Raw genomic sequence first — 27,531 nt, 5'->3', positions numbered from 1 at the left:
TATGAGAAGTCAACAGGGTTTTATTTTCTAATGGAGTTCTCTTGATATATAGATGGCCCTGTTTTTTTCTGAAGGAACCTCTCTACTCTCTTTGATAAATTCAGTTAAATAATTAAAGTTCTAGTTAGTCTTGGGCAGAAACATTTAGTATTTTACCATCAACAGTCTTCTGTGTCACAGAGTTTCAGGTTACAAGAGCCTTTTTGTTTGTACAAGAAGCATATGGTAAAAGGCAACAGTTGATATCATAAACTAATCAAATAAAGTTCATGCTTAAGTTTTATATGTTGATAATCTTTACACAGAAAGTAAAATAGTTTTTTCATTTTAGGAAATCCCATTGTCTGAAATTTTGTCTCTGGAACCTGCAAAAACTTTCACTTTGCTGCCTCAAGGAGCCAATGCTCATTGTTTTGAAATAAGCACAGCAAATATAGTCTATTATGTTGGAGAAAACATAGACAACCTCTCAAGCGTTCCACTGAATAACAGTGTTATCAGTAGTGGTGTTGGCATTGATGTGGCACGAATGTGGGAGATGGCAATCCAGCATGCCCTGATGCCTGTCATCCCTAAAGGGGCATCAACTGGGTCAGGACCCAGCCTGCACAGTAAGTCTGTTCATTACCTCCATTTCAGATAAGTAGAATCACATCTCAAATGATATTGCTCAGTCTTCTGCACACGTTGAAAGGATATATCGCACAACTGGTAAAGGCTATTCTGTCATGGCTTATCACTTGTCTTCCATATTATTTTAAACACCACAGTTTCCTATCCATGTGTTTTCAGTTTATAGTAGGACAGCTGTATTAATATACAAGATGCAGATATTTTAGTGAGAAAATAGTTATGAAATTAGTAAGGCTTCTAATTCAAGTTTGCATTGCTGGTGTGAGAAATAGCCTCCTTGTGCAGAGGGATGAAGTTTCTGAGCTCCAGTTCAGAACTGATAGATTTTTTTTTTTTCCCATCCTGGCTGTAATTTATGTTTCTACCTGTCTGTAGAAGCAGTTCTTCACTCTTTGGGCCACTGCAGCATAGATAATTTGCTCCCTTTCATCATATTTGGCTATACAGCTGCCTGAAACATTGTCTCATGCTGAGATGAAAAGAGCTCAAGTGTGAAGAACAGCTAATCTAAGCACAACAAGGCATGTGTGTTATCCAGGACCAAAAGGACTGAATATATCTTTGCTTCCAGTTTACATACCTTTGTGTAATTCTCTAGCAAAGGTGACAGTTTATGTAAACTAAATACGAGACCTGTTTAAATCTAGCTTGGGTACTGATACAGAGCAAACAATTCCCCAGTACTAGCCATGTGCTGCTGTGGTTGCTCTGTACTTCTGTTCAGCCTAGTCAGTGTAAAGAGAATTTGAATATGTCTACACAATTTGGATTAGACTTTTTGTTGTAATATACACCCACTTTAGCACTTGACATCTGTATGCTATTAATGCAGCATAAAATGCTAATGAGACCACAAGCCCTTCAGAAACCAAGTAATACAACAGGCTGTGGCATTGTATCTCCAGGCACAGCAGCTCACATATCAGATTAGATCAGCAATGTCCTTTGCTTTCTTGACTGGGATCCTGCATAAAATAGTGTCAAATTCTGGATGTCATTTCCATCAGACTAGTTACCTAGTGCCCCTGGTTTGAGTCCAGTGTAGCCAAACAAATCACCTAAAATGCTGGACTGGGCATGACAGCTGTCTTCTCTCCCTCTTGGGAAGCTTGAAAAATTTCTTTATAAGTTAGTAGTTATCTTTGGGTTATACGTGCAAAAATTAAGGTTATCTGAGACCTTTAGAACAATTTTGTGTGGACAGTGAGAATGATAGCACCCTTCTTTCTTTTGCTCAAAGTCCAAGAATTGTCCATGTCTTTGTCCATGTTTTTATTTCATGTAAACACAGCAGTACATATATTTGAAAACAAATCGGCAATGATAAAAAAGCCTCTCCATAACAAACATTCTATGCCAAAAGCAGTCTTCCTAAGGAAAGGGAATAAGCCATGTGAAGCAGAAGTTACTCATGTTACATGCTGCATCTGGGATTGGTGCTGATGGGTAGTAGCAAGTATCTTCAGTGTGTAATACAGGCCTTATAGTAGGGGACACTGGTTTCAAAATTTTTACTTGAACAAATGGAAAGTCACCATGAATGGGGTTCTACAGAGAAGTAGGAGGCAGAAGTGACAATGTTCTGAGGAAGCATTCTTTCCTTCCCAAAGTATTGTCTGTGTAATGCAGTTAGCAGTAGGCATATTCTGAATTTTTACTGAACCCCTCAGTAAGTTTGCAGTTCAAAATGCTTATGACATGCTTATGGCATCCTAAGCTCTGAATTGATAGAAGTTGGATCTGGTGTTTGTTGTATTAAAACACAAGTGCAAGATTTTGTTTCCATTAAGTCTGTCTTAATTTTTAGGTTTTTAATAATGTCTCTTAAGCCAGTTGAAATGGGTATTACTTGTAACAGAATGCAGTCTAATTTGAATGTGTATTTGCCTTCATCTGAATAACATCAAATATGTTGTAGGTGACTAAATAAATCAACATTATTATTAAATCCACTAAATAAAACTAGTTTAGTTGCAGTTGTTACTTCCATGAGGTACAAAGCCTGAAAACAGAATGGAAAAAAGCAATAAGAATCTTATAAATGGGAATTATGAGACTTCACTATTAAAAAAAATATTGAATTGTATAATTCTGTTTTTTCTCTACACTGCAAAACTGTTGGTCAGTTCATGTATTTGTGGGCTGGTATAATTTTATATTAGCTGGTAGACAAGCAAGCTGACCTAATTGGTCCAATTTCTAGAGCTGTCAGTAGATACTGATGTAATGTGAATGTCATTTCCTATTACAACATGTTTGGACTAAAAGCACAGCAATCTAAAGTATATTTTGCTTTCTTCCCCAGGGGATATATCCATCAGTATTTCTGTGTCAAACTGCCAAGTCCAAGAAAACGTGGTGAGTGTTCTCTGGATGCTGGTGCTAGACATGCTATGATTAAGCTTGCAAAGTCATTAATCTGTTTTTCAAGAGGCATGTTAGGGGAGTTCCCATCAGCTATTTCTCATTTACTTTGAAGAAATTAACAAACAATTAGCTTTTTTAACTTTTGACAAAAACCATCTTCATGGCACCTTTTCTTGAGATGCAAGAATTATGTATGAGTAATTTCACAGACTTTAATTGTGGACCTGTGTAGGATGCTAATCACCAAATGGAAAGCGAGGTGTAGAAATTACTAGTTCATGGAATTTGTCAACTGAACTTTGTAAAACTGACCATAAGGCTTGATAAATATACCATTTCCTGTCATATGTCAGAGATCAGATAGTCTCTCTTGCATGAAGATGAAACTCTATCCAAAGGAAGAGTTGCATATATCATAACACACACAAAGAGAATTCTGGGTTTCTTTTACTCTAGGACAGTTAGACACAGGTCATGTGGTCAAGTTGAGCAGTCACACTGCTTGCTTTCTGTCCCATGGCAGAGGGAAAAAATAGATACTCCCTGCAGCCAGCTAAAGCTTTGGGACAACTCTGGTAGTTGTCAGAAAAAGATTGCAAAAAGATTGCCTGCTAGGGATGTGTCTGTTTGTTTCCTAACAAAAAGTAAGACAGCCTTTATTATGAATTAGGCATTCTTTTACTCTTTGTTGTATATGCTGCTGGTTAATATCAGGAAAATTAAACTGAGCTGCAAGATTTGATCTTTATTTCAGTCTCCCAAATGAATCTGCTAACAGCTTGTGCTTTAGCCTGTGTTACAACACTGAGAAATAGTGAGACGTGAGACTGCCTCTCTGGCACAAATGGAATATTTTACCCCTCTCAGTGAACCTGCTGAAGATTCATCAGCTTTTACAGCAATTACAGTTAATATGACTTGTAAGAAAACACACCTGAATTTTTTGGCAGATAATATATTTTAAAAGGCACTGTACTAAAAGTATGCTACTTCCCACTAGAAAAAGCAAATGAAATACGAATTTTCTTTGCATATTCTTAGGGCTTAATATCTGTTATGTTTATATATACAGGATATTAGCACTGTATACCAGATCTTCCCCGATGAAGTATTGGGATCAGGACAGTTTGGTATTGTTTATGGAGGTAAGGGTTGCGGTGTTGTACAGTTGTGCTTAAAGTACAAATTTTCTTGAACGGGGGAAGTATTTGGACTCTGAAATGTTCTGTTGCAGAAATTAGCTGTCTGTTTTTTCATTTAAGAAGCATACATTCAAAAAAGTATATATTTATGTTTTGTGTTGGTGAAGTAATTTTGTAGATTGAAGCTTTCTGTCCAGTAGTGGGTCAGTGTATATCAATAGCTTCATATTCTCTGTAAATGCTAATAAAGCAAGCCCTGAAGTGAAGAAAGCTGTTCTTTTTGAGAACTGTAATGGATGAAAAAAATTATTCTTCCTTCTGTGTTCCTTTACATATTCCAGTGAGGCATTTTTTTATTGTTTTTTCAGTAGCTTGTTAGAATTGTTTCTCTTTTTATTTTCGTATTGATTTTCCTCTCTCTTTTCTCCCTTTTTCAGCAGTTTTTTGGGGGTGTATTTAGTTACAGCTGTTGTTTGAGACGGTGTGAAGTGAGAACTAACAACAAATTTCTCACTGAGGTGTATCTCTGATTCTCTGATAAACCTGGGATGTGCACTAACATGCCTAGAGGCTATCACACATTCCATTATTTGCTAGTCTGGACCTAGCCTACAACCAGCCAGTTGCAGTGAAAGATTAAGCCTACAACCAGCCAGTTGCAGAGAATGCAGCTAGTGTGTGTGTGTGTGTGTGTGTGTATATATATATATATATATAAGAAAATTAACTTTGAATCTATACTGTTGAAATGTAGAGCTGACTTTCTCATATGTTTTTTTCTTACATATTTAAATGGCTTTGTCAGGAGATAGTAAGAAAAGTTCTGTTGTCAAAGGGAGGAAAGAAAAGAAATGACAGAAAATTTTTAATGTCGTATCTGCAAGCCAGCTCTGAGAACTACTTGGTTATGGCCACTTGTACAACCCATGAAAGGGGAACACTTTTCATAATTAATCATGTTAATTGATAGCGAGCTTTTGTTTTATTAATGCAGGAAAACATCGCAAAACTGGAAGAGATGTTGCCATTAAAATAATTGATAAACTAAGATTTCCAACTAAACAGGAAAGTCAACTTCGTAATGAAGTTGCCATTTTACAGGTATTTTTCTGTTCTTTTTTCATGTATTAGCTCCATTATTTATTTCTGTAAATACCAGATAATAATATAATTATTTTAATTTATTATGACTAATGATTTTGCAAAAATACTAGTATTTTTGCTGCTTATTCTCCATAAACATACAAGAACAAATGTATCGACAATGTCATCCTAGGAGTTACAATTTCTGCAGTTTTAAGCACCAGGCACAATAAGGAAAATACATGTTAAACTAATTTGAAATTCATATATTCTCCTGTACTGCTTTTAGAAATTTTGTCCCTGTTGCCTACAGGTTAGGCACACAGTTTAAATTATGAAATACTGAAACATTGTCTGGTTTGGGTGGGAGTCTGAAGTGTGGATATGTAATGATAAAAGCTACTGATCATATTGAGAAATCCAGTGCTGTATTTATCTTTAATAGAATCTTCATCATCCTGGGGTTGTAAATCTGGAGTGTATGTTTGAGACACCAGAAAGAGTCTTTGTAGTTATGGAAAAACTCCATGGAGACATGCTGGAGATGATCTTGTCAAGTGAAAAGGGCAGACTGCCAGAGAGAATAACTAAGTTTTTAATTACTCAGGTAAGAAATTATTTGCAGACCTAGAAGGAGATTTGAGGTCAATTATTATCACTGTTTCTTATGTTTTCCTTTTGACATAATTTACCTGTCTGGCTTATGAAAGTCTGAGTAAAACAGGGGTGGTAAAACAGGTTTGTTTACATTACTGTACATTATCTGATAGATAGTAAATCATTAAGAGGACTTAAACCTAGACACATATAGAGCTGTTGGCTGCTGGATGGAGGGGACATCAAGGTACAGTTTCTCATACGATTGAAGAATTAAGCACAAGAAAGAAAAGCACTAAAAGCAAACTGTTGAAGAACTACAAAAAGAAATTTGAGCCTCTTGAACTGCCCAATATCAAACCCCTGCAGTTCATGCTATGCCCTGTTACACCTGTTTTCTGTGCTGAGACTGGATCTTGCTACTTGTGACTACATAGTGGCTTCCACTATGACTTCTGTTAACAATTTGCTCTGGGGTTTATTTGAGCTTCTTGTTGTTATATTCCTGCAATATTATCATACTGCTTCTTTGGCTGCCTGAAATACTGGTTTAAATTTAGATACACACATCAGTAGTGAGCCACCTCACAGTCAGAGAAGCCCACGTTACAGCAGTCAGGATAAAAGAAAGATGCAGGAACAAACACTATTGTGGTGTTTATTATTAGAAATTTATTATTTGGGGTAGAATTTAACAGGTTTCCTAGTTTCCAGGCTTTAATGGGAAAGCTGCCACCAGCTTTAGAATTTGATTTCTTCTGTTCACAGGTTCATTCTGCCTCCTCACCATCCACTGCTCTAATACAGTGGCATATTCTGCCCCTGACCAAACACAAGGAATTGAGTTAAAGCCACACAAAAAGGATGGATATCTGTTACACTGTTGCTATATTCATGTGTATATAACAGAACAGAAATACATACAAGACTCTCCATTCTTTCTCTCATCAAGAAAACACTTCAATTGGATCATATTTCTGTGAATTTAGTTGAATTTATATATGAAAGGTCATTCTGCAAATGTTACTACGTTTGAAGATTTCACACACAAAAAGTAAACAAATACTTAGAACCCAGTTTTTAAAAAATTTTTATAATGTAAACTCTTGGAGAGGGAAAAATCATATTTGATGCAGTGAAACATCAAGAAAACTCGAGGCGCACAGCATTTTGGTTTTTGTTGGGTTTTTCTTTTTTATTGTTGACATTCTTGTAAAAGGTACATTCTTGTTGGATTGTTTTTCTTCACACCAGTCCTTGCTTCTCTGGTCACTGATACTGTTCAAACAATATAAAATAACCATAATTTGATTTTTTTATTCACAGATCCTTGTTGCTTTAAGACATCTTCATTTCAAAAATATTGTTCATTGTGACCTCAAACCAGAAAATGTGTTATTGGCATCAGCTGATCCTTTCCCACAGGCAAGTAGAAAATGCCCTTCCTTAAGATAAACTGTTATAAGTAATAAGTGTTAGCAATGTTTATTTTATGTATAAATAAAATTACTAGTAACCTGTCTGCATAGAACCTTTAGATACGAAAAAGCTGATCATTTATTCAAACCACTTTATAAAGAAGTCATGTTCAAAAATCCTTGATTCTTGTCATTTGTCTAAAATACTGAACTAGATTTTCAAGTGTGACATAGCTGCTTGTGTGATCATTTCTAATTTGCTCCAGAAAGAAAGTTACTTTTCTGAAAGTTTGGGTAGGGGTCATGAAGAACCAGAGCTTCTTTAATTTTATGAATTTAAATGCCAGGTAGATCACAGGATATTTAAATATACTTTCTGACTTGTATTTCTCATTAAAAGGTATTTTTGTCAGCTTCTGTTACCTTCAGTCTTCAGAGTTCATCTATAATCTCCCTAAATTGCCCCATATTCAAAATGAGTACTACTGATAATTTTTAAATAATATCAATAATTGGAAGGGGAGGATCTATACTGAGTTGTTGTAAGTGAGAATTTTCAAGCAGCTAAATCTGTTACTTTGTAGAACTCAGACAAGGAAGTTTGCAGAGAGGCAGAGTATAACTAGGTCCACAATGAAATAAAAGTAGAAGTTTAAGAAATAAATTCTGTCAAGTTGCTTGTTTTAGGAAAAAGCCATAGGTAAAAAAAATTTTCTCTTTTTTGTGTTCTTATGCTATGAATGAATAAGTATTACTATATATTACTACTTCCATTAGGAACCTGAACTGTTAAACCTGTCCAAAACTGTGTTTTATTTGTGGAATTAAGGAATAGAAGAGATGCTATGGGCTGGTAATCTGGTCTACTGTTTCACTGGAATAAGAGTGTTCCTCTCAAAGAGGAGTTTAAAAAAAGTATCCTTGAAGAAACAGTAGAGATCCATCTTGCAACTAATTGATGATAAAAGTTCCTCAATTATGTATTTGATAATAAAAATAATGTATGTCTTACTACAGCATTTTTCTTTAAACAGGTAAAACTTTGTGATTTTGGCTTTGCCCGAATCATTGGAGAGAAATCATTTAGGCGTTCAGTTGTAGGAACACCAGCCTACCTTGCCCCAGAGGTTCTGAGAAACAAAGGCTATAACAGATCTCTGGATATGTGGTCAGTGGGTGTCATCATTTATGTAAGCCTCAGTGGTACCTTTCCATTCAATGAAGATGAAGACATACATGACCAAATCCAGAATGCTGCTTTCATGTATCCACCTAATCCATGGAAGGAAATTTCTCTTGAAGGTAATACCTGTTTGTGGGGCTTCTTATATAAATGCTAAAAAGAGTTAGATGTATTTTGCTTTTATATTTTGTTCCTGTATGTGATAGCATTAAAAAAAATTTTTTTTAAAAAAAATTCCAAGTAATGTAATGTGTCTGTTTTGTGCTATCAGCTGCTTTAGGCATTTCCTACAGAGCATGTACAGACTGCATATGGTATAATCTTCTAGCATGGGATCTCTCCAGGAGGTATTGAAGGAGGCACATAACCACCTACAGATGAGATTGCTGTAGAACCTGTGGGGAGCTTCAGCTGCTGGATTGGTCTTGTGTATATTTATGTACCTCATCATTCAGCTCTATTGCATCTGCAGTCTGTTTCTTATTCTACTTGTTCCAGTAATTGGTTTCAATAGGATGGTGTACTCTGATATCTTTGTGTGGAGAAGATAAAACTGAAGAATTCTGTAGATGAGATTTCAGGAACAGTGTGAGATGTCATACAAGACTTTCTTTATGCGGGGGGAAGAGGCTTAGCGATAACTGTGAGACCTTTGAAACTCGAGTTCTGGTCAATGGCATTAAAGACTTTTGATAAAAGACAAAAGAATGTTGTGACTAGTTCACTAGGAACATCTTTAAAGAAGGTAAATTAGTTCTATTAGAGATGTCCCTAAACACAACTGAATAGGGCATTTAACAAAATTGGCACTTCTGGTTTCACCAACATTTTCACGTACATAACATTTTCAGACAACTTGATTTTCTTTGGGATTTTTTTTTTTTAGTCCAGAATATTTGCAGGATTGCTTCATAAGTCTTAAAGCAAAGAAACCTTATAAGCATCAGATTCTTATATCCTTTTCTGAATTTTAATATATGCCAAAGTGAATTACAATACTAGTATTTGCAATTTCTGGCATTTATAGTACAGTTTATCTGATTTTCAGGTGATGTGTTTAACATACCTGTTAAGCATAGTCTAGAGCAGTGTGCCTAATGCTTACTGTAATATATGTTACAGCCGTGTGAGATTCTCTTCTGAAAATGCTCTGAGAGCATTGTTTGTTATTTTATCTCAGTGGCAGATGAAGTTTGAAATCTGTTGGAGAAAAAAAAAAAGCTATAAATCTGCACAATTGCACACTGAAGTTCTCCTGAACCTCCACACACTTTGATATGTAAGCTGACAGAATCTGTTGGCAGCAATGCTTTATCTGTCGCTAGAGATAAGCAAACAGCAATCAACACAGGGGAAGCTGCAAGAAATTGTCTCCCACAAGTTTCTACTGTGGTAGACAGAAGATCAATTTTTGCACTCAGAGGTGAAGATTCAGTAGAGCACCTACAGAAAACTCACCTACTTGGGTGTTATCTCTCCATTTGTAGAATCACAGCCTTCATTAAGAGTTGATGGATACCAGGCTGTGAGCATGCAGAAGGGAGGGAAAAGCATTTAACAAATGACTAAATTTAAATCTGCTTATACATTGTGATTTTATTGCATATTTTGAGTTGCTAGCTGATGAACCACTCTGTTGTGCTAAATGAAAACCTAGAAAATATCTGAAGAGATTCCATTATGTCTAACACAGGCAGTTGAACTCTGGATCTCTGTCCAAGTATTAGGTGATAAGGCTGAGTTTTAGACCTCAAATTTGAATTCCAATTCTATATTACTTAGGGAAAATAAAGGAATGTTTTTCTCATGTCCTGCTCCACTCTCCTGCACAACTTGTGAGAGAGCAGGAGCTGGCCCTGTGGACGTGCTGGCTCCATCCAGTTTCTGTTACCTCTGACAATGTAGCATGATTAAAATGCAAACCTGTATCTGCTGTCCTAACACATCTAATCTGGATTACAGTTCTGAACAGTGCCATGTTAATTAATGCTGCAAATGATTGAATTATTTAGGCGAGAAACACACGTTATTTTAAAGGTTTTATGAAGGATCTTCTGCATGTCTATTGCAAAGATTAGTGCTAAGGAAGGAATTGGTGCTAAGGAGCAGCGGTTTAACCTTTAGTGTCTTGTCCATGATTATTGTGACTCAGAGAACCAAATGTCTAAAACTTCTTGCAACTGTAGCTATTTCAGTGCTCTCTTCAGACCATTGCTTATGTAAAAAGTTTAATAGCTAAACTTAGTTATTGCCATCTTCTATTTTTATTGTAATCAGGAAAAAACATGTATTTGTTTGAATTTAATAGATAGTGCAGAAATTAGAGCGAATGATGCTGTGTTTACCACCGCTTTGGTTTTAATGCACACTACATGCTTTTCCTGATGCTTGCTAAACATAGCATGCTAATTTGTGAGCTGGAAGGTCGAGGGTAGCAAAACTTTAAAAGAAAAAAAGATGAGACTGGCCATATGTAAACAACGTGTCTGGAAAGGTAGCAACAGTGGTAAAGTAGCCTAAATATTCCCATTATATGTTACTTAGTTAATTACTGGCATTTAGGCAAAATTGGTTTTTAAAATTGTAAATTGCACTGATGAGGTGATAGATTCATAAAAAACACATGACCCATAATAGTTTAAACTGCATGGTAATATAAATAACATAAAGTCTAACAGATTCAGAGGAAAAGTACATGGAGGTAAGTTGTATTTTGGAGGAAAAGCATGTCATATTGTGCAGTATTGTGGTCTGTGTTAGTTTACTTTCTTGGTAGTTACTTTTTCTGTAGCATTTTCTAGCAATTCTTAAAATTCTGCAGTCAGAAGACAAGAAAAAAGACAGAATATATTTGAGGATAATATTTTTAAGTGCCTAATGTTTTTAAGTCACCATCAACAGTTGTCTTCTCTGCCAATCATTTATATGGTCTAGTCATTGACTGAGACTTCTCCTGATGTCATAACTCCTGGATTGATTTCATCAACTCTTCCTGATGAGAAATTTAGCTTTTTTGTGTAATGTTTTTGTCCTTCCTTTTCTGCATTAAAATGTAAATTATGAAAACTATGACCTTTCAGTTTTGTAGGTCTCAGATTTCTCCATAAGGAATTCTGATTTTTACCTAGGTGGTTGCATTTTTCCATCTTTTTCCAGTAGCTTCACTATTTTGAAAGAATACATCTCAAAACCGGAGTCTGTTTTTGGATGTCTAAATAGAATTGTAACACATTACTGGAGATAGGTAGTTTTTGTGGTACTTTGGGTATGTTTTAGAAAACCAGGTTTTGTTGCAGCCATTCAGCATTCCATTGCTCAGTTTGCTCTGTTTTCAATGTTTGTCAAGCCAGACTATTTCCAAATTCACTGAATTGCTGTATGACAATTTGAATTTAAATCAGTCTTCATTGTGGCGTTTTGCTAGATACTGATATAGAGGAATCTACTTACAGAGATCTTATCTATTTTATAGCTTTAAATTTCACATCTCTCAAACATGGAATCTGTTTTCAACAGCTTTAATGTTTGTTTCCAACTTTGAGCTTCCAGTCTACCAAATTTGCATAATCTCTAAAGATTTGTTTTGACTTGGCTACATGTTACAAGAAGGAAATACTGTGAGATATAAAGATAGAACTCCATGATTAATTTTGTCTCTCTACCTGTTAGTATATTTTATGTAGTATGTCTTCACTGTGGTGCCTATTCTTTTGAACTGTATGGTCCTAAAGTGTACTATGTCAAGCTTTGGATTATTCATGGTGTGTTTCATTCTGCTGTGGTATTTTCCTAAAACATTGTATTCATAATTCTTTTTATTTCAGCTACCACCAGCGCAGCTATTACTACTGGCCTGATGGGCTGTGTGATGTGCACATCACTGATTAGGTGCTTCACATTTACTTAATACTATTAAAATAATTTGGGAAGAAAAAATGCAATTCTTATCATGCATTAAATTTGACCATGGTGTCCCTGTTACAATGTTTTGTAGTGTCATAAATAAATACCACGGCTGCCTTCGAGCCAGTATTTGTTTATACTTGTTACAACATAATGTGAATAGAAACTCTGAGTGCTTGACACATTAATCAGAAAGTCACATGAATGAGTGAGCATTGACTACGAGGAGGTCAATGCATGTTACAGCTCAAAGATGCTCTCTGCTTCTGTAAACGTTTAGCTAGCTGTTGAAATGAAGGTCTTGCCTCTACTTACACATTTGCTAGGATAAATTAGTAGGAAACCTCTCTTGTAGGGATACAGCTTAGAATTGCCAAGGACTTCTTTTGAGAGTACAGCTGAATCCATGGCCCTGTAAATCTCAGACTGCTGAAGATTGTTTTACGCTAAAATAATTGCATGTACACTAGAGCATTTGTCAACAAAGCTGTATTGACCAACAGCAGGAAAGGGATTTGTGTGTATGAAAATACTGTACCTCTAGTCAAAAAACCTATTAGAAAAATCCAGGGCTTAGGAAGTCCTGGGCCTCCTGTGTTAGTGGAAGCAGCTTAAAGTTTTACAAATGATGGCAGTAAGAGTAGGTAATAATTCTAGGTGTACTTTAAAAATTCTGAACCAATTAAAAATGTATCATTAATTTAGGACTGCTTTTTTTGATATCCTTAAGGTGATTTCTTGTTTATAACTTACATTAAAATTTTAAGTCTGTAGGGAAGGACTAAATGAATGTTTGTAATAGGGTTTTCAGATACTATGTAAACTTTTGCATTTATGTGTGGGTCACATCCTAATTGAGTTAAAGCAGTCATTCCCATGAAAAGTAATTATTGTGGTAATTTGATGCTTAGAGTGAAAATTGTGACTTTGTCTGTTCTACAGTTAATTATTTGCCATATTAATAAACTTGCATAAGCAGTTTAGAATCATGAACCTCCTGACTGTGAAGGTTCTTTCCAGTGAATTGAAGCTAGAGCGCCATCTTTTAGTAGCTAGAGCGACTACTTTAAATAGTCATGTTGCACTTCTGCTTATATATTTATTTGTGCTTATTTCTTGAGAGGCAAGTGATAGGCAAAAGTTTCCAGGCAAAAAGAACCCTAGATAAAAAACTAAAAACAAACAGCAAAACTGGTGACAGAGACAGCAGTATTCCAGTGGCAAAACAAGCAGACTATCTGTGTAAACTGTTCTCGATTGCTCGATATTGACAATTCTAACCGTCCAGTGAAGCTGCCTTCTCACTCTCATCAGTTTTCTTCCCTGTCCTTTTTTGTGCACCTTCTCTAGTGATTTTTTGAAGACCAGTTCCTTTCTGGTCTGCTCAACAAGCCATTGGCAATGTTCCCCCAAGAATACAAAGAAATATGTTATTACATGTAATACATCCTAGTCCTGAAGTGGAAAAAAGGGGCAAAGAGGTCCTCATCCTGTTGTAACTTGAGGGAGGCTGAATAGCTAAATATAATTTCATCACTTGTAAGGCTCACAGTTGTATCTGCTTCCAGTGGGTTGCAGAGAAGAAATGTAATAGAGACATTATCTATCCTCAGTGGCAGGAAGAACATTCAGTAGGTACTTGACAGTTACCAAGGCTGGGATATGTGCACCTACATTGCAGCAGTTACCAGGACAATCAACCCTGTCATCAAGTTCTTGACCTATATTCCAAACTCACTCTACTGAGATTCATAGTAAATGATTGAAAAATGAACTCTGAAGATCATATACACCCAAATACCACTGAAAATAATAAAGAAGTGGTAGCCCTACTAAATTCACATTCAGCACTGGCTTATATATCAAAAGACAGACTGAAGTCTTACCCTAAATTCAGAAGAATTACAGTAAGTTGACAGTTGCAGAAGATGCTGATGTTAGGTGATACCCAGATATACTGCAGTGGGTAAGGGACTATGTTTTCCTCTTCAAAACATCAGATAAAAACAATGGTCACTACTTTTTGATATCAAAACGGTCGTGTATGACTGACTTTCCAATCTCTTCCCCATAGCTTGGTAGTTGAGAATGTCTCTTACCAATAAAGAAGATTAACAGCACTGTTTTGGAAAACAAATGAGTTTTAAGAATTATATAATCTGTCAGTAATGGTCCTATTGGATATCCGCTGACTTTCTTATCCCATATCCATTTCACCAGCATTTTGAGAGGGAACACAATAAACACGAGTTAGAAAATTTACCATAACTGTACTTGATGCTAAAAGAGACAGTAGATAAGAATCTGTTTGTCCACAACAGAAAAGTAAAATTAGGACCATCTGTTCCAGGAAAAGTGGCTCTGAGCCTCTGGCAATGCTTTCTTTGTCAAAAGTCCTTAGATTTGTTTTCTCTCATTCCCACAATTGCTTTGATTTCCAAGACAGTTTTCATCACCAGGAAGTCAGGGTTGCTTTAGTGATAGTCTCCTATTGCTAAGAATAGGTTTGTCTGTCAAACTAACTGCATAAATTCAGATAGACTGCTGTGTGCATTCCCATTTTCCTGGACATTGTTTTCATTGTGCTCTTCTCCATGGCAGAAACACACATAAAGCCCAAGATGGCAAATTGAGCCTGCAGAGAGGAAGTCTCTTAATAAAGAAAAGCTTTTCCATATTGTTGTACGAAATACAATCCCAGAGGTAATTGGTTCAAAGAATTCTGTCCCATCTTGTACTCTTAAAACAGAAAAGAAGATTATTCAGCTCCTTCAATACCCAGCTGGCGACAATACCCATCTGACATGTTTCAGACCCAATGCCCCTCAGTGGTGCCATGTGTCTGTGTTACTTTAAGGACCATCTTTCCCTGTCACCATGATATGAACAGAGAAATAAAGATGTCAACCAGCATGCTTTGGACATGCCAAGGGATAATGTGATGAAATGGAGAAATTGCTGGAATATTATCATTCCCTGTGGCTTGTCAGTTGTTCTGTAATAACAGTAACTTTCCACCAGCACACATGCTGAACATTTAGCACCTAATAGGATTTAGCCTTTCATGATAACCTCATTTTTTTTTTTAATGTTTTTTGTAATTGCATTCAAAGCTCACCAGTCTCATTCCAGAGATTTTTCCATATGGGTCACTCATTGCAGTTCCATGTACTGGTCATTGGCTCATGGGCCTAATCCCTTCAGGAACCACAGCACACGTACCTGCAGGGTGAAAGAGTTGGGTTTGTTCAGCCTGGAGAAGTTTCCAGGGAGACCATATAGCACCTTGAGCTACCTAAAGGAGGCTACAAGAGAGCTGGAGAGACCTTTTACATGTAGTGATAGGACAAGGGCTAATTCCTCTGAACTGAAAGAGGATAGGTTTAGGTTGGTTATTAGGAAGAGGTTGCTTATTAGGAAGAAATCACTGTAAGGGTGATGATACAGTGGACAGGTTTCTCAGAGAAGTTGTGGATGCCCCATCTGTGGAAGTGTTCAAGTTGGACAGGGCTTTGAGCAGTCGGGGCTAGTAGAAGGTGTCTCTGCCCATGGTAGGAGAGTTGGATCTTTAAGGACCTTTCCAGCCTAAACCATTCTGCGATTCTGTGAACCTCAGTGAACCATTGACTCCAAAACCATAGAAATTATGAAATTTGTAAAAGAAGTTTCTGAAACTGTAGTCTCTTGACTAGCATGTAGAAGCAATGCTCAGTTCAAAAGAATAGTATTGCAAGACTTGGTGACTTACAAAACCTCATTTCTCCACTCAGTGACTGGGAAGGTGCTGCTGTCAGCTAAAAGTGATACTGAAAGTCTCAAAGAAATAATATACATATATATCGTTTACTGCCCACTTTTTACAACTACGATGTCTGTGTAGCTCTCTCTTTGCATGTCCTAGTTGAAACAAATACGTTTAAACTAACGTTTTCCAATATTATTTCTTTTCAGCTATTGATCTCATAAATAATTTGTTGCAAGTGAAAATGAGAAAGCGCTACAGTGTGGACAAAACGTTAAGCCACCCATGGTTACAGGTATTTCTACAAATTTCATGGTTTTACTTACGCATTTAGACTCTAAACATATAACAAATCTTCATCTTTAAGCACAGCAGGATCTAAGAAAATCTAAAAACCTGAAGATGTTTTCAGATCCTTAGAACCTCATGCTCATTCACCAATTTACCTATAGTTTCTCATTAATTTCTGAAATACTAGATTCCAATACGAAACAGTCTCATGCTTTCAAAATACACAACAAAAATATTTTATTATATTTGTCTATTGAGAAAATTATGTATATAAAAAAAACCCCTGTAGTCATTTGACTTACATTATTTCACTGCCTGGAGTTTACTCTGATTCACTTCTTATTAAAATTATTCAACAGGCTTTCACTTCGCAGTCATCACAAAAACTAGTGAAATTGTATGCTTTCCAGGAAAATATATTAGCTCCATTCAACTGAATTCTTCAACTAAAAACTGAGGTGTAAGGAATTTCTAAGATGCTAGCAGCCTCTGTCTCGTGCTCAACATATGGTAATTTTTTTTTTATCCTGGCAGCAGCCAAATCACTGCAAATTCAAGGACTAAGACAGTGCAGTGAGGAGCCGGGGCCTGTCCTACCATCCCTAAGGAGCAGGGAAGCCTGGGGACAGCCCAGGCCAGGGCATTGTGTCCCTCCCTGAGGATGAGGACAGGCTGAGGCCAGACAGATACATCAGCCTGTGAGATCTCCCAAGGGATCTTTGTTTGCATCTAAGAAAGTAATCATGGCACAGGCATGGTATAGATCAGATACATAATCCCCAATCCCAAAGGAATCTTTATCAAACCAGAAAACTGATCCTACTCTGGTATTTTATAGCTGATACTGTTTCTCAAAGTATATGGTGACCTTCTGGTATAGGAGGACAAGGGCTGTAACCTCCCACGCTGCACCCCACCTTTCTCGGGGACATTTATCTGGAGCTTGCTTTCTTCATCTCAGATTTCCTGTCCCTCACTAGTTTTTTCCTCCAAGACTGCTCTTCTGCTCCCTGGCAACCATTCCAGAATGTATTTGCCTGAGTCTTTGGGAACCAGAAGTGTCTGGGTTAAGGTCTGCAACAAGGATGCTGGCTGTCTCATGTGACAGGACAGGGTCCTTGTCCTCTGCATCCAATTTTATTGCTAGTGCAATAGTGAGTGGAGGTGTCAGCAGCAGCCCCAGGACCAGGGATGGGATGAGTCCTCTTGTCTAGAAGAGTCCTACCTTGCAGGCTAAGGCAAGATAGAAATGGTTATTTTTCCTTACAGGGCAGGGTTACAGGGCAGTGAGACTTAATGGTGGTCTCTGAGAGGATGACTGTAGGAAATGGGCCAAAGCATATGAGATACTAAAGATGAAAGCTTTATGCATTTACAGTGTTTGGGCTTTCTGGTGCTTTGGCTAGGTGGTTAGGATTGTGTCTTAGGCTGAGACAAGATGAAGGAGAAAAAAGGAAACTGGATACAGGATCATGAGGAGAGATTAGTCTGGATGGGGCTAGGATTGGCTCTATTACTGCAGCTTCATGTGTGCTTTGGGTGGGAATAAGAAAAGAAATTATTAAACTTGTATACTTTTGACAGATGGGAGGCTGCAGAGCATGATGGTGTAAAAAGCATGAGACTCAAACTAACTTCAGCCTTATATTTGACTGTCAACAGGGAGTTCCAAACTACCTTAATGTTTAGATGTATACGTTTCTTTGAGCACACCAGTAACTGCCCAAGTTTGGAAATGGAGGTTTTTTTAGCCCAAGCTGAATTTATATTCTGCATCTACTGAGACGCAGACTCACCTGCCTTGACTATCTGATACAGATCACTAGAATGTACATGTATGACTTAAAGATGTTTCTTCTTCCTTATTCGTCTTGTGACTAGCGTGAGGAATTGCTTTACCACCATTCCTCAGTTAGACATTATGGCAATCTATACATATCTGTCCATTTTGCAAAACAACCTGTAATATCTCAATACTATACTTGTGACAGAGTTTAATAAAATTATCAAAAAATCCTCTAGAGATGAGATTTATATCTTTAGGCAGATTTCATGTTTATATATTATAAGATTTTTCGATTCTAGAGCAATAGAGATGACCCTTAGATAGCTGAGTTAATAGCACTTTGCATATTATTGATAGCAGAAGGAAATATGATTTATTTTAGGAAATCTAAAAGTAATACTGTTATTCTTTTTCAGGACTACCAAACCTGGTTAGATTTAAGGGAACTGGAATGCAAAATGGGGGAACGTTACATCACCCATGAAAGTGATGACTCCCGGTGGGAACAGTATTCAGAAGAACATGGATTGCAGTATCCAGCACACCTCATCAGCCCAAGTGCTAACCGTAACGAAAACACCAAGCTAGAAGAAACAGAAATGAAAGCCCTCAGTGAGCGTGTCAGCATCCTTTAAGTTGCATCCCCTATAATCTGTCAAAACACTGTGGAATTAATAAATACATACGGTCAGGTTTAACGTTTGCCTTGCAGAACTGCCATTATTTTCTGTCAGATGGGAACAAAGCTGTTATGCTGTTACACTGTTGATATATCTGAGTTGCCAAGACAAATCAACAGAAACATTTTTGTGTGACCAACTGTGTTGTATTTACAAAAGTTCCCAGAAACACTAAACTTGTTATTGTGAATGATTCATGTTGTATTTAATGTATTAAAACCTGTCTCCACGGTGCCTTTGCAAACTAGTGTTTTTCTTACTTGAGCCTCATTTTGGTAAGAGAGAACTTTCCCGTGAAGATCTTGGGGGTTTTTTGTGCATTGTTAGTATTGTAATTGTAAGCAAACTCTTGAAGAGTAGATTATAACTGCTGTTCTGTGAACAACTTCTACCATTTGGATAAAAGCTTTATTTAGTGTTCTAAAAATAGGAAAGGCAAAAAAGAATGATTTGCATAGAACTGTACAGTTTCAAATCAGATAACCTGTGTGTATTTGTGTGGTTGTGCATGTAGATACGCATACACACAGTAAACTTGCTCTTAAGCCTAAATGCCTTAGTAAAATATATACTGCAGAATGTCAGTTGTATTTCCCCTTTTCTTAAAATATTCTTCTCTAATATGAATATTCTTTAATATGTAAATTCAGAAGCTAAATAACGTGTTGACTTTGTGTATGTTTTCAATAAAAGTCTTGTTAAAACAGATTCATTGATGAAACTTTCTGTTTAAAGTATTCCTGGAGTGGCATCAGAAGTACATGGAATAAAATAATTCATCATTTAGAAGACAGTGTGGAGGTAGGTGGGAAAATGCTGCTGGATAACCTCTGTACCTATCACACATGTTTTATAAGAACCTAATTGGACTGATTTTGTATCAGGAGTTCAGTCAGGTTTGAAGCATAATGAGGGAGTTGGGAAGTTGAGGATGCATTGAAGGGAGTTTAGCTCTTCGAGAAATGTGCTGCTTCTGCTTTTCCTCTGAGTTCCACTGAACTGAAAAGGTACTGCAGATCTTTCTTGCTCTTCTTCCCCTGAAAACTTTGAAGATACTAATTGTCATTTCTAACAAATACGTAGACTGCCAACACTACGCCATTTAGTTTTAACAGTGAGAGATGTTCAGGCTGCACTATAAAAACACATGACAGAGTAACTTGGAGAAAAGCTGAAATTTATTCTACCCCATGGTCTATCTTGGCAAAAAACCAGTTCATGTATAGGTATTGAAGACTGAGGTTAAAAATGTAAAAATACATTGGATGGCAAGCAGAAGTATGCAAAGATAAGAGCTAATATCCACATATGATAAACCTTCACTGCTCAAATCTTGGCTTTTTGTTAGAATCATGAGCTCTTCAGTAGATAAATCCATTCTTTCATTGTAGAAGAGTTTTTTCCTGAGAAGATTTTTGCCAGATACATAACATAACGAAAGCCAGAAGAATTATTCCTAGGTATTTTGCACCTCTGCTGGATAGTATGTACTGTAGAGGAAATTAAGAAAAGGCACCTCTATTCAAACAGGAAAAAAAAGATATTTTAGAAAATTAAAAAGTATTGTAAAAAATTATTTATACAAAAAAAAAAATCCTTTTCTACTTCAGTTTTTGAAGAAGGTCTCAGATAATCCTGGCCTTGTGACATCTTCTGAAGCAGCTCTTGTTGGGCAAGTTCGAATGTGTTGATTATTCTGCCATGCTGTATTTTCTGCCATGTCTATATTTTCTGTCAGGAAGTTCCTCTAAGACTGAAAATTGGCTAATGATTGGCCATTGTTTATTTTTCTTTCAGCCTTAAGCTTAATCATCAGTTGACTGTAAAGTAAACATAAAATTAGACTTGGGCTGATTATCAAATTTTCTGTCAGTAAAAGTGTATGTACTTGTGTATATTTAAAAGTAAGTCCACTTACAGGTGCCCTGGTGGACTCAACATATATATAAAGATTATATATATTCCATTCTATGAGTACTCCAGGGGTCAAGTCAAATAAACTAATTTTTCTTAAAGGAAATTAGGAAAATTACCAGAGTTGTATAGACTTGGTTCAGATGCTGATATCATGACTGCTCATAAGGAGCCAGGACTCACAAAAGTGCCTTAATTTTGTTGTGTCATTCTCTTGGTATTAATCAGTAACAGATTTAGAGCTCAGATTTCCTACTGACAAATTTAGGTGAGTTGGGATTTTATTAGTGACTTGGTTTCATTTACAATTAGTGTACCAACTCTTGAGCAAAGGTAGTTTTTAGCAACACAGATGAATTCTCAGAAATACTAAATAGCATACTGGCACTCTGTTCTTAAGCATGGACAGTAGTGTACAAATTAAGAGAGATAGCAAACCACTGCAACTTGCAATAGCATCTCTAAGAAGCTGGGTGACAAAAATAAAAACAGTGCAACTTCTAGTGAAGGAAGAAGACCACTGAGTACTTTAGCTAAACCCCAGTGTCTGCTGATTTCTTCCATCAAAATCCTCAGCATGCACATGGGTTTGCTAAGCACGGGGCTATGTTAATAAACTTTTTTGTCATGGAGCACTTTTGATAAACTGTTTGCTAACAGAGCAAAGACAAAAGTATAAATGAATTTCTATCCTGAGAAACTTTCTGACTAGCTACTTAACATGATTTCCAAGGAACTCTTATTACTAGGGGAATATTTCACTTCCTTTCCTCTCCATGCTTGTTCTGTTTTTGTGGGGGTTTTTGAGCACTGAAGCTTGCTTCATCACTTTAAGAAACTTGTGCAAATATTCATTGCTTTTCAAATAATGATCTGCCATTAGCCAATATAATACATTAAAATTTTCCCTGCTGCTGTTCAAAAATGTTGCACTGTGAAATTTGAACTGTTTGCATTTCAGCCAGCCGGATGAATTCACTGATTCCTAACTCTTAGCCTAAATGGAAACTTGCTCTTCCAGACACACCAGCATCAAAGTGTACTGAAGCAAATCTGGGGTTGTGTTGTCCTGTATAATTTTCCTTTGCTTTTTTTACTTGGGAAAAGAGAACGGTAAGCTACTCTGTGATAATATTTCCATGGCCTTTACCATTTTCCATTAGGCCAACAGTTCCTGCGCATGCATCATGGAAGTAAAACCAAGTGACTATGCTGCATATAAGTGTTGACCTGAGGATCTGTTGATGGTATTTCCTTTCCTGCTGTGCAACACCATATCCTATGCATATCAAGCACATGTGCACAGGTTATCATGTTTATTGTGTCAAAACTTAGCTGTGAAATGCAGAGAGGTATCCAACATATACTTGGAAGTCAGAACTTCTGGTTTATGTTAAGTTGCCATTTTCACTTCTACAATCCTTAGTCATTCAGATACGCTTAGTTTATGCAGTGTCTTGTCCAGGTAGTTTAACTAAAACAAGGTGAGCAAAAGCATGCACTTGTGCAATTTGTACAGCTCAAGTGTCATGCAGCTGCTCAGCCACGGGATACCGTCCATCCATCCATCCATCCATCCATCCATCCACATCTTCATATCACAGGAGGGAAGGGAATTCCTGCCAGTATGCCTTTCTTTTCCATTGTCTCAGATATATATCAGACCTCCTCATTCTCATCTTAGCAGGATCTCTTCAAAACCAGTTGGATATTCTACCTTCCCTGTTTTTCATCCTCCCTTTTCTTACTCCTCTAGACCTCACTCCTGAAAAGCCTTCCTAGAGATTCACCTCCCCAGGGATTAGAAAGCAGTACATCCTGTTCTCATGTCAAGGCAATAGCTATCTGTATTTTGTGTTAATAACAGTCTTTTTTATTTGAGAGATTGTTTGTTTTACATTATTGGGTAAACCAACACCGTTCTGCATTTGTCCTGAATTTATCCTGGACATTGAAGTTGTAGAGGTGATGGGAAAATGTTAACAAGCTGATAAAGATACTTGGCATCCTTTCAAACTGGGGAAAAAGGAAAAAACCTTCTAGGCAAATTTTAAGAATTAATCACTAGGTAGGTTAACCCTCATATACTACTTCAGTCCATAAGACTGGGCAAAAGATCAGTTGGGTAGTTATGGATTATGGTGCAGTAGTATTCAGCTAGGTCTAGCAAAATATTGGAAAAGCTCTACTTCATGCACATACTCTAGAGACTAGTACCTGTAGTTATGTAGCATCCCAAACTTAGCTAAACTTGCTACTTTCATGTAGAAACTAATTTTTTTTCCCTAGAAAAATAGGCCATAATGTATTCAACAAAGGAAAGCAGGCACCTACTGCACTGGCCACCTTCTGCCTCACCAGACCTATGGCATCTGAACTAAAATCTCATATTCCTGGGGTTTTCCCATGCATATGCCAGGTGGGAAAGAACTCAACCAAATCAAACATAAACCAGAGGAACTGTCTTGGTAGATCAGGCACTTTACAGTGGTGACAAATTTGACATGTGAATGGGATGCAATTTCACCTTGTTTTTTGATTACCTAGTTTCTAGCAGCTGGAACAAGTCAGTGCTGAAATTGGAGTCTGCTAGGTGAGCTAATATTTGTCTGTGCTTCTTGGTGGATCATTGCTTTATTTTGGTGAAGAACAGGGAGCAGACATGAAAAGAAGCATAAACTATTTTGCTGCCTAAGCACATCTACAAGCTTGAACATCAGCTGTTCACAAATAAGAATTTAATAAAAGTCTACTTCAGTTTCAGACTGAAAACTTGCTCTTTTGAAAGGTTCCATGAAATGAAATGTTTTGCTTGGGCATGCAAGCACTAAGGCCCTAAACTGAGGGAATCTATCTCTTCTGTGAGTCTGGAGAACCTGAGGCCTCACGCTGCAGAAGTCTGCCAGGCAGGGTGCCAACCAGGGGAGCTACAAGGAAAACAGGCATGATGAAAATGTGCCTTTAAGGCAAATGCCGAAATCTGTAAGCATGTGTGTGCTGCCAAAATTTGACAAAAATTGGCAGATTCTATTGAAGTATTTCTATCAAGACAAACTATTTTTCAATATAAATTTATGATACATTTGCCAACTATAACTTAAATAGTTTTCTGTATAACTTCCAAAATGAAGAGTGACTTACTGGTAATGACCTCTGACACTTTTAATGGGGACTGTTTTTTCAGAGTCCTAATAACTACCCTTTGAAAAGCAAGTAGATGTTCTGGTTCCTCTGTTGACTTAGGCATATAAAACATGAGCTATTTGAGCAGTTAGGTCACTGAATTTAATACATGGAAACTTAACTGACACATTCTTAAAAAAAAGAAAAATTGACTTGAGGGACCTGGCTCACATTTACCAAGTAAACAGCTGCAGCAGTTTAAGATGTTACTGTCTCAGCCTCCAGCTGTTTGTTACTGGCCTTATAACAGAGCAAAAATAGAATATTTCGACTCTTCTGGTTGACACTCAGAAGAATCTAAGCACAGTTTTTATCTTAATGTTTAATTTAATTTGTCCAATTGTGAATTAGAGCTGTGATGCTTCATTCTGCTGGCTCTGGTGTCTGGGAAAGGGCAGGAAGGAGGCTGAGGGCATTCTGCTACTGTAGCTGAGTTTGCCAGAAGTCACGCATCCGAGTACTTAACTGTATTTCTCAAAAGTGAATTATGTTTGCAAGCATGAATCCCTAAGGGTTTCTAGGTGTTTCAGGCTTTCTGATTTCTTCTGAAATAGGATTTAAGGTCTTCAGAGAGTAATTAGGCACTGCTGGGGTTTCTAAGCTTGCCACTTTTGCTCATGGCGTATCTCTGTGCTCACCACAGCTGATCCCTACATGTGTTATGAATAGGAATCTTAATAAAAACAATAATTAAGGTGATTTAAAAACCGCATGCTCACGTAAAATGTATGTATCCACAGGCTTTACTGTGTCATCTGCCAAAAGGAAGTACAATCAAGAATATGCATGGCACTAAGTGATGAAAAGTTAGAGCAGGCATTTGGCTCACAGCTCCAGACTGGAAAACCTCCAATAGGCAAAATGAGACCTACTAGTAAAACATAATTACTGTAGTCTTTCTTAGGGAAATAAGGAGATCTTAATAAGGAGCACTTTTTATGTTCCTGGGTTGAACTTAACTTCGCCTTTATCCTAATGGGAAGTTTTGCACATCAAGTTCCATCTGGAAAATGGGCCAGTTTAAGGTTAACTGCTTTGACTCTGATAATGGCCTCTTCATATTCATTGTGGTCTGAAAACAGCCTCTCTTGGCTAAAAAATGCAGATGTATGTATATGCGTATACGCTAACATTAAAGTTGGAAGAGTTCCTACTAAAGCAAAGAGTCATCAGGAAGTATTTATTTAAAGCTGAAATACCCCTTCTCATTCTCAGAGCTCAGTAAAACAGGAAGGAAAAATTCCATAGACTGTTGCTTTTCAAGATCACAACATTTCAGGAAATTCAGAGAAAGTTTTAGGATTAGGACGCTGAATGCGCACATAGAAATTGGGAAGACCATAAAGCAAAACTGCCGGGTATCCAGTATACCTGTTCCCCTTTTTGCAACAATTGAGATGCACAAAACTGCCGGGTATCCAGTATACCTGTTCCCCCCTTTTTGCAACAATTGAGATGCGCAATATTTTTACGTATTCTGACAATTTATGACTATTAGCCACTTGCCTGTGAGAAAGGATACAACTGCTTGAGCTTCACAGGTGGGGTAACATAGGTTTGAATGCATGAACTGGCTTGCTCTAAACTAGCTCACATTAATAAAAAATCAGTCTCAGTACAAGAGTACCTACACAGACAGATATTAACCTAACATATCCTAGTCTTCTTGTGGATTACTGACACGCGGAAAATGCAATATTCAAAAATATGCAGGAATGTACAATATTCTCAGTCAGCTTCTCATGTTTCTATATTTAGCTACATTTGTAGATGGCAAACTGACAAAGAAAGTAAATGAATGACTCGGGCACAGAGAGCAGTAACCTTGAACCCAAAGCCAATAAAAGGCAGGCATACTAAGTGATATATTCTCACCTTTCCAGTTAACTTAGATGCATCCAAAGACCATTAGATGAGATGTTCTGTGGGAGACAAAGGGTATACTGTGTCCATAAAGTGTGAATTACAATCCATTTACAAAAATATATCTTTGTCACACATTTGAAGTACTTGTAAATACACAGACTCCCTGTAACTACAACCACAGTTGCCTCAGAGGTCACAGTGCCCATAGGCTGACTGCCCAATAAAGGCACAGCCCTTGAAGTCCTAATGACAGGCACTAGTTAGTCCTGGCAGATCCATGGGTTTCCAGCCTTGTTTAGCACAAATCTCTCAGCACATTACTAACAAAGTACTGTGACAAAGCAGAATATAGTTTAATGGTATGTTAGATTAAACTTCACCTATGCATCCCCTATCGCTGTGCAAAATGTAGAGCTTGAGGTAGTAATGAATGCACACACAAAGAGACTTGTTTGTCAGTGATTGGTGATAGCAGTAAAATCCTTCACAGTGCTATATGAATAAAAAGTATGGTTACATAACATAATTTACTCTTTCAATCAAGAGGACAGAGTTGTCAGTGACTGTACTAGAAATACAATTTCTTCTGTGTCTTGTTTCCCAGCCTTCCAGTCAAAACTGACCTTGTTTGTCCCTGGAAGCATCTTGTGGCTAGGCTCCAGTTCCTGGGGCAGAGGGCCCTCCCTGCCCTTCCTTTAAAAGCCTCAGGGCTTTGCCCTTGCATCCACCCAGTGCCTTCTGCATCTCACAGACCCACTGTTACCACATTTACTGTAGATCTGCTACATGTTTTTGCTTTTGAGGAGGCTCAGGCAGCTTTTGGACAGAAGGAAGGAGACTGCCTTCCAGCTCTTCCACTCTTATAGCAGACAGCATATGAAGATATTAATTCTGGGAAGGAGACAACAGAGTGAAAAGGTAAGGTACTGCAGAGGATGCAGGACTAGTATTATAAATGCTGCAATATTCTGCATGCTTAATAACTCTCCTATCACACATATTTAAAATCTTGGTTCACATACTCCTGGTCTAATTTGTTTCAAGCAGACTTATTCATGTATTCATAGCCTTAAGAGTGCTGAAATTAATTTATTACTCTAATCCTCTCTCAATATTTGCACTCTTTTGATGGTTAAGCTGGGGCTTTTACCAATAAAATTCTATTGGCACAGCTTCTAAAGTAGACATATTTATATGAGCACAAAAGTATCTTATAACCGTAGTGGTTAAATCCCTACTCATACAAAAATAGGTATACGAGTAGATCCAGACAATATTATCACTTGAACTAAACTCTCATAAGTAGCCCAACTTTACTGTTCAGACAAAGCCTTAGCCTCCTCTTTCAAATCTCTTTGCCAAGTAGCTGTCATCATTTTATTATGTGACAAACCATGCATTTGCCTGAAACCACCAAAGCAACCTCTTTTGAGCCAAGTGGGTAATATCACAATACTAGATTGAACTCAAACCAGTGATCAAAGACAAAAATGCCAGGGCATTGCCAATTCTCGGAGCCATCCAGTAACCATTAGCTTATGTTGTCTGATTTGCATGATAATTGTAAAATAAGAGGCTGTGTGATTTTACTCCATTATCAATATCTTTTCATACTTTCGGGGTTTTGGGATGTGGATTTGGTGTTTTTTTTTTTTTTTTCTTTTTAGTAGATACATATTAACAACTTCTTATTTCCAACCCACTGCAGACTTTATTTTTAAACTGTAATATTGAATAAGGAGC

General features: G+C 37.1%; 1 protein-coding gene across 2 annotated transcripts in view; it reads left to right on the top strand.

The window, feature by feature from the left end:
• PRKD1 (protein kinase D1) overlaps positions 1–19,533 on the top strand; it is a 120,143-nt gene extending 100,610 nt beyond the window's left edge. Inside the window, exons 11-19 of one of the 2 annotated variants that reach the window (XM_017742190.1) lie at positions 332–611; positions 2,939–2,991; positions 4,073–4,145; positions 5,137–5,243; positions 5,671–5,832; positions 7,149–7,247; positions 8,275–8,542; positions 16,278–16,363; positions 18,562–19,533. In XM_017742190.1, coding sequence (XP_017597679.1) covers positions 332–611; positions 2,939–2,991; positions 4,073–4,145; positions 5,137–5,243; positions 5,671–5,832; positions 7,149–7,247; positions 8,275–8,542; positions 16,278–16,363; positions 18,562–18,780 — 1,347 coding nt within the window. In that variant the 3' untranslated portion in view covers positions 18,781–19,533. The remainder of the gene's footprint in view (positions 1–331; positions 612–2,938; positions 2,992–4,072; positions 4,146–5,136; positions 5,244–5,670; positions 5,833–7,148; positions 7,248–8,274; positions 8,543–16,277; positions 16,364–18,561) is intronic. The other variant, XM_008639565.2, reaches the window with a different exon arrangement.
• The last annotated feature ends 7,998 nt before the right edge of the window (positions 19,534–27,531 follow it).

This window comes from Corvus brachyrhynchos, unplaced genomic scaffold, assembly GCF_000691975.1.
Source record: "Corvus brachyrhynchos isolate BGI_N302 unplaced genomic scaffold, ASM69197v1 scaffold115, whole genome shotgun sequence".
Taxonomy (NCBI): domain Eukaryota; kingdom Metazoa; phylum Chordata; class Aves; order Passeriformes; family Corvidae; genus Corvus; species Corvus brachyrhynchos.
This window is presented reverse-complemented; position numbering and strand designations above follow the sequence as displayed.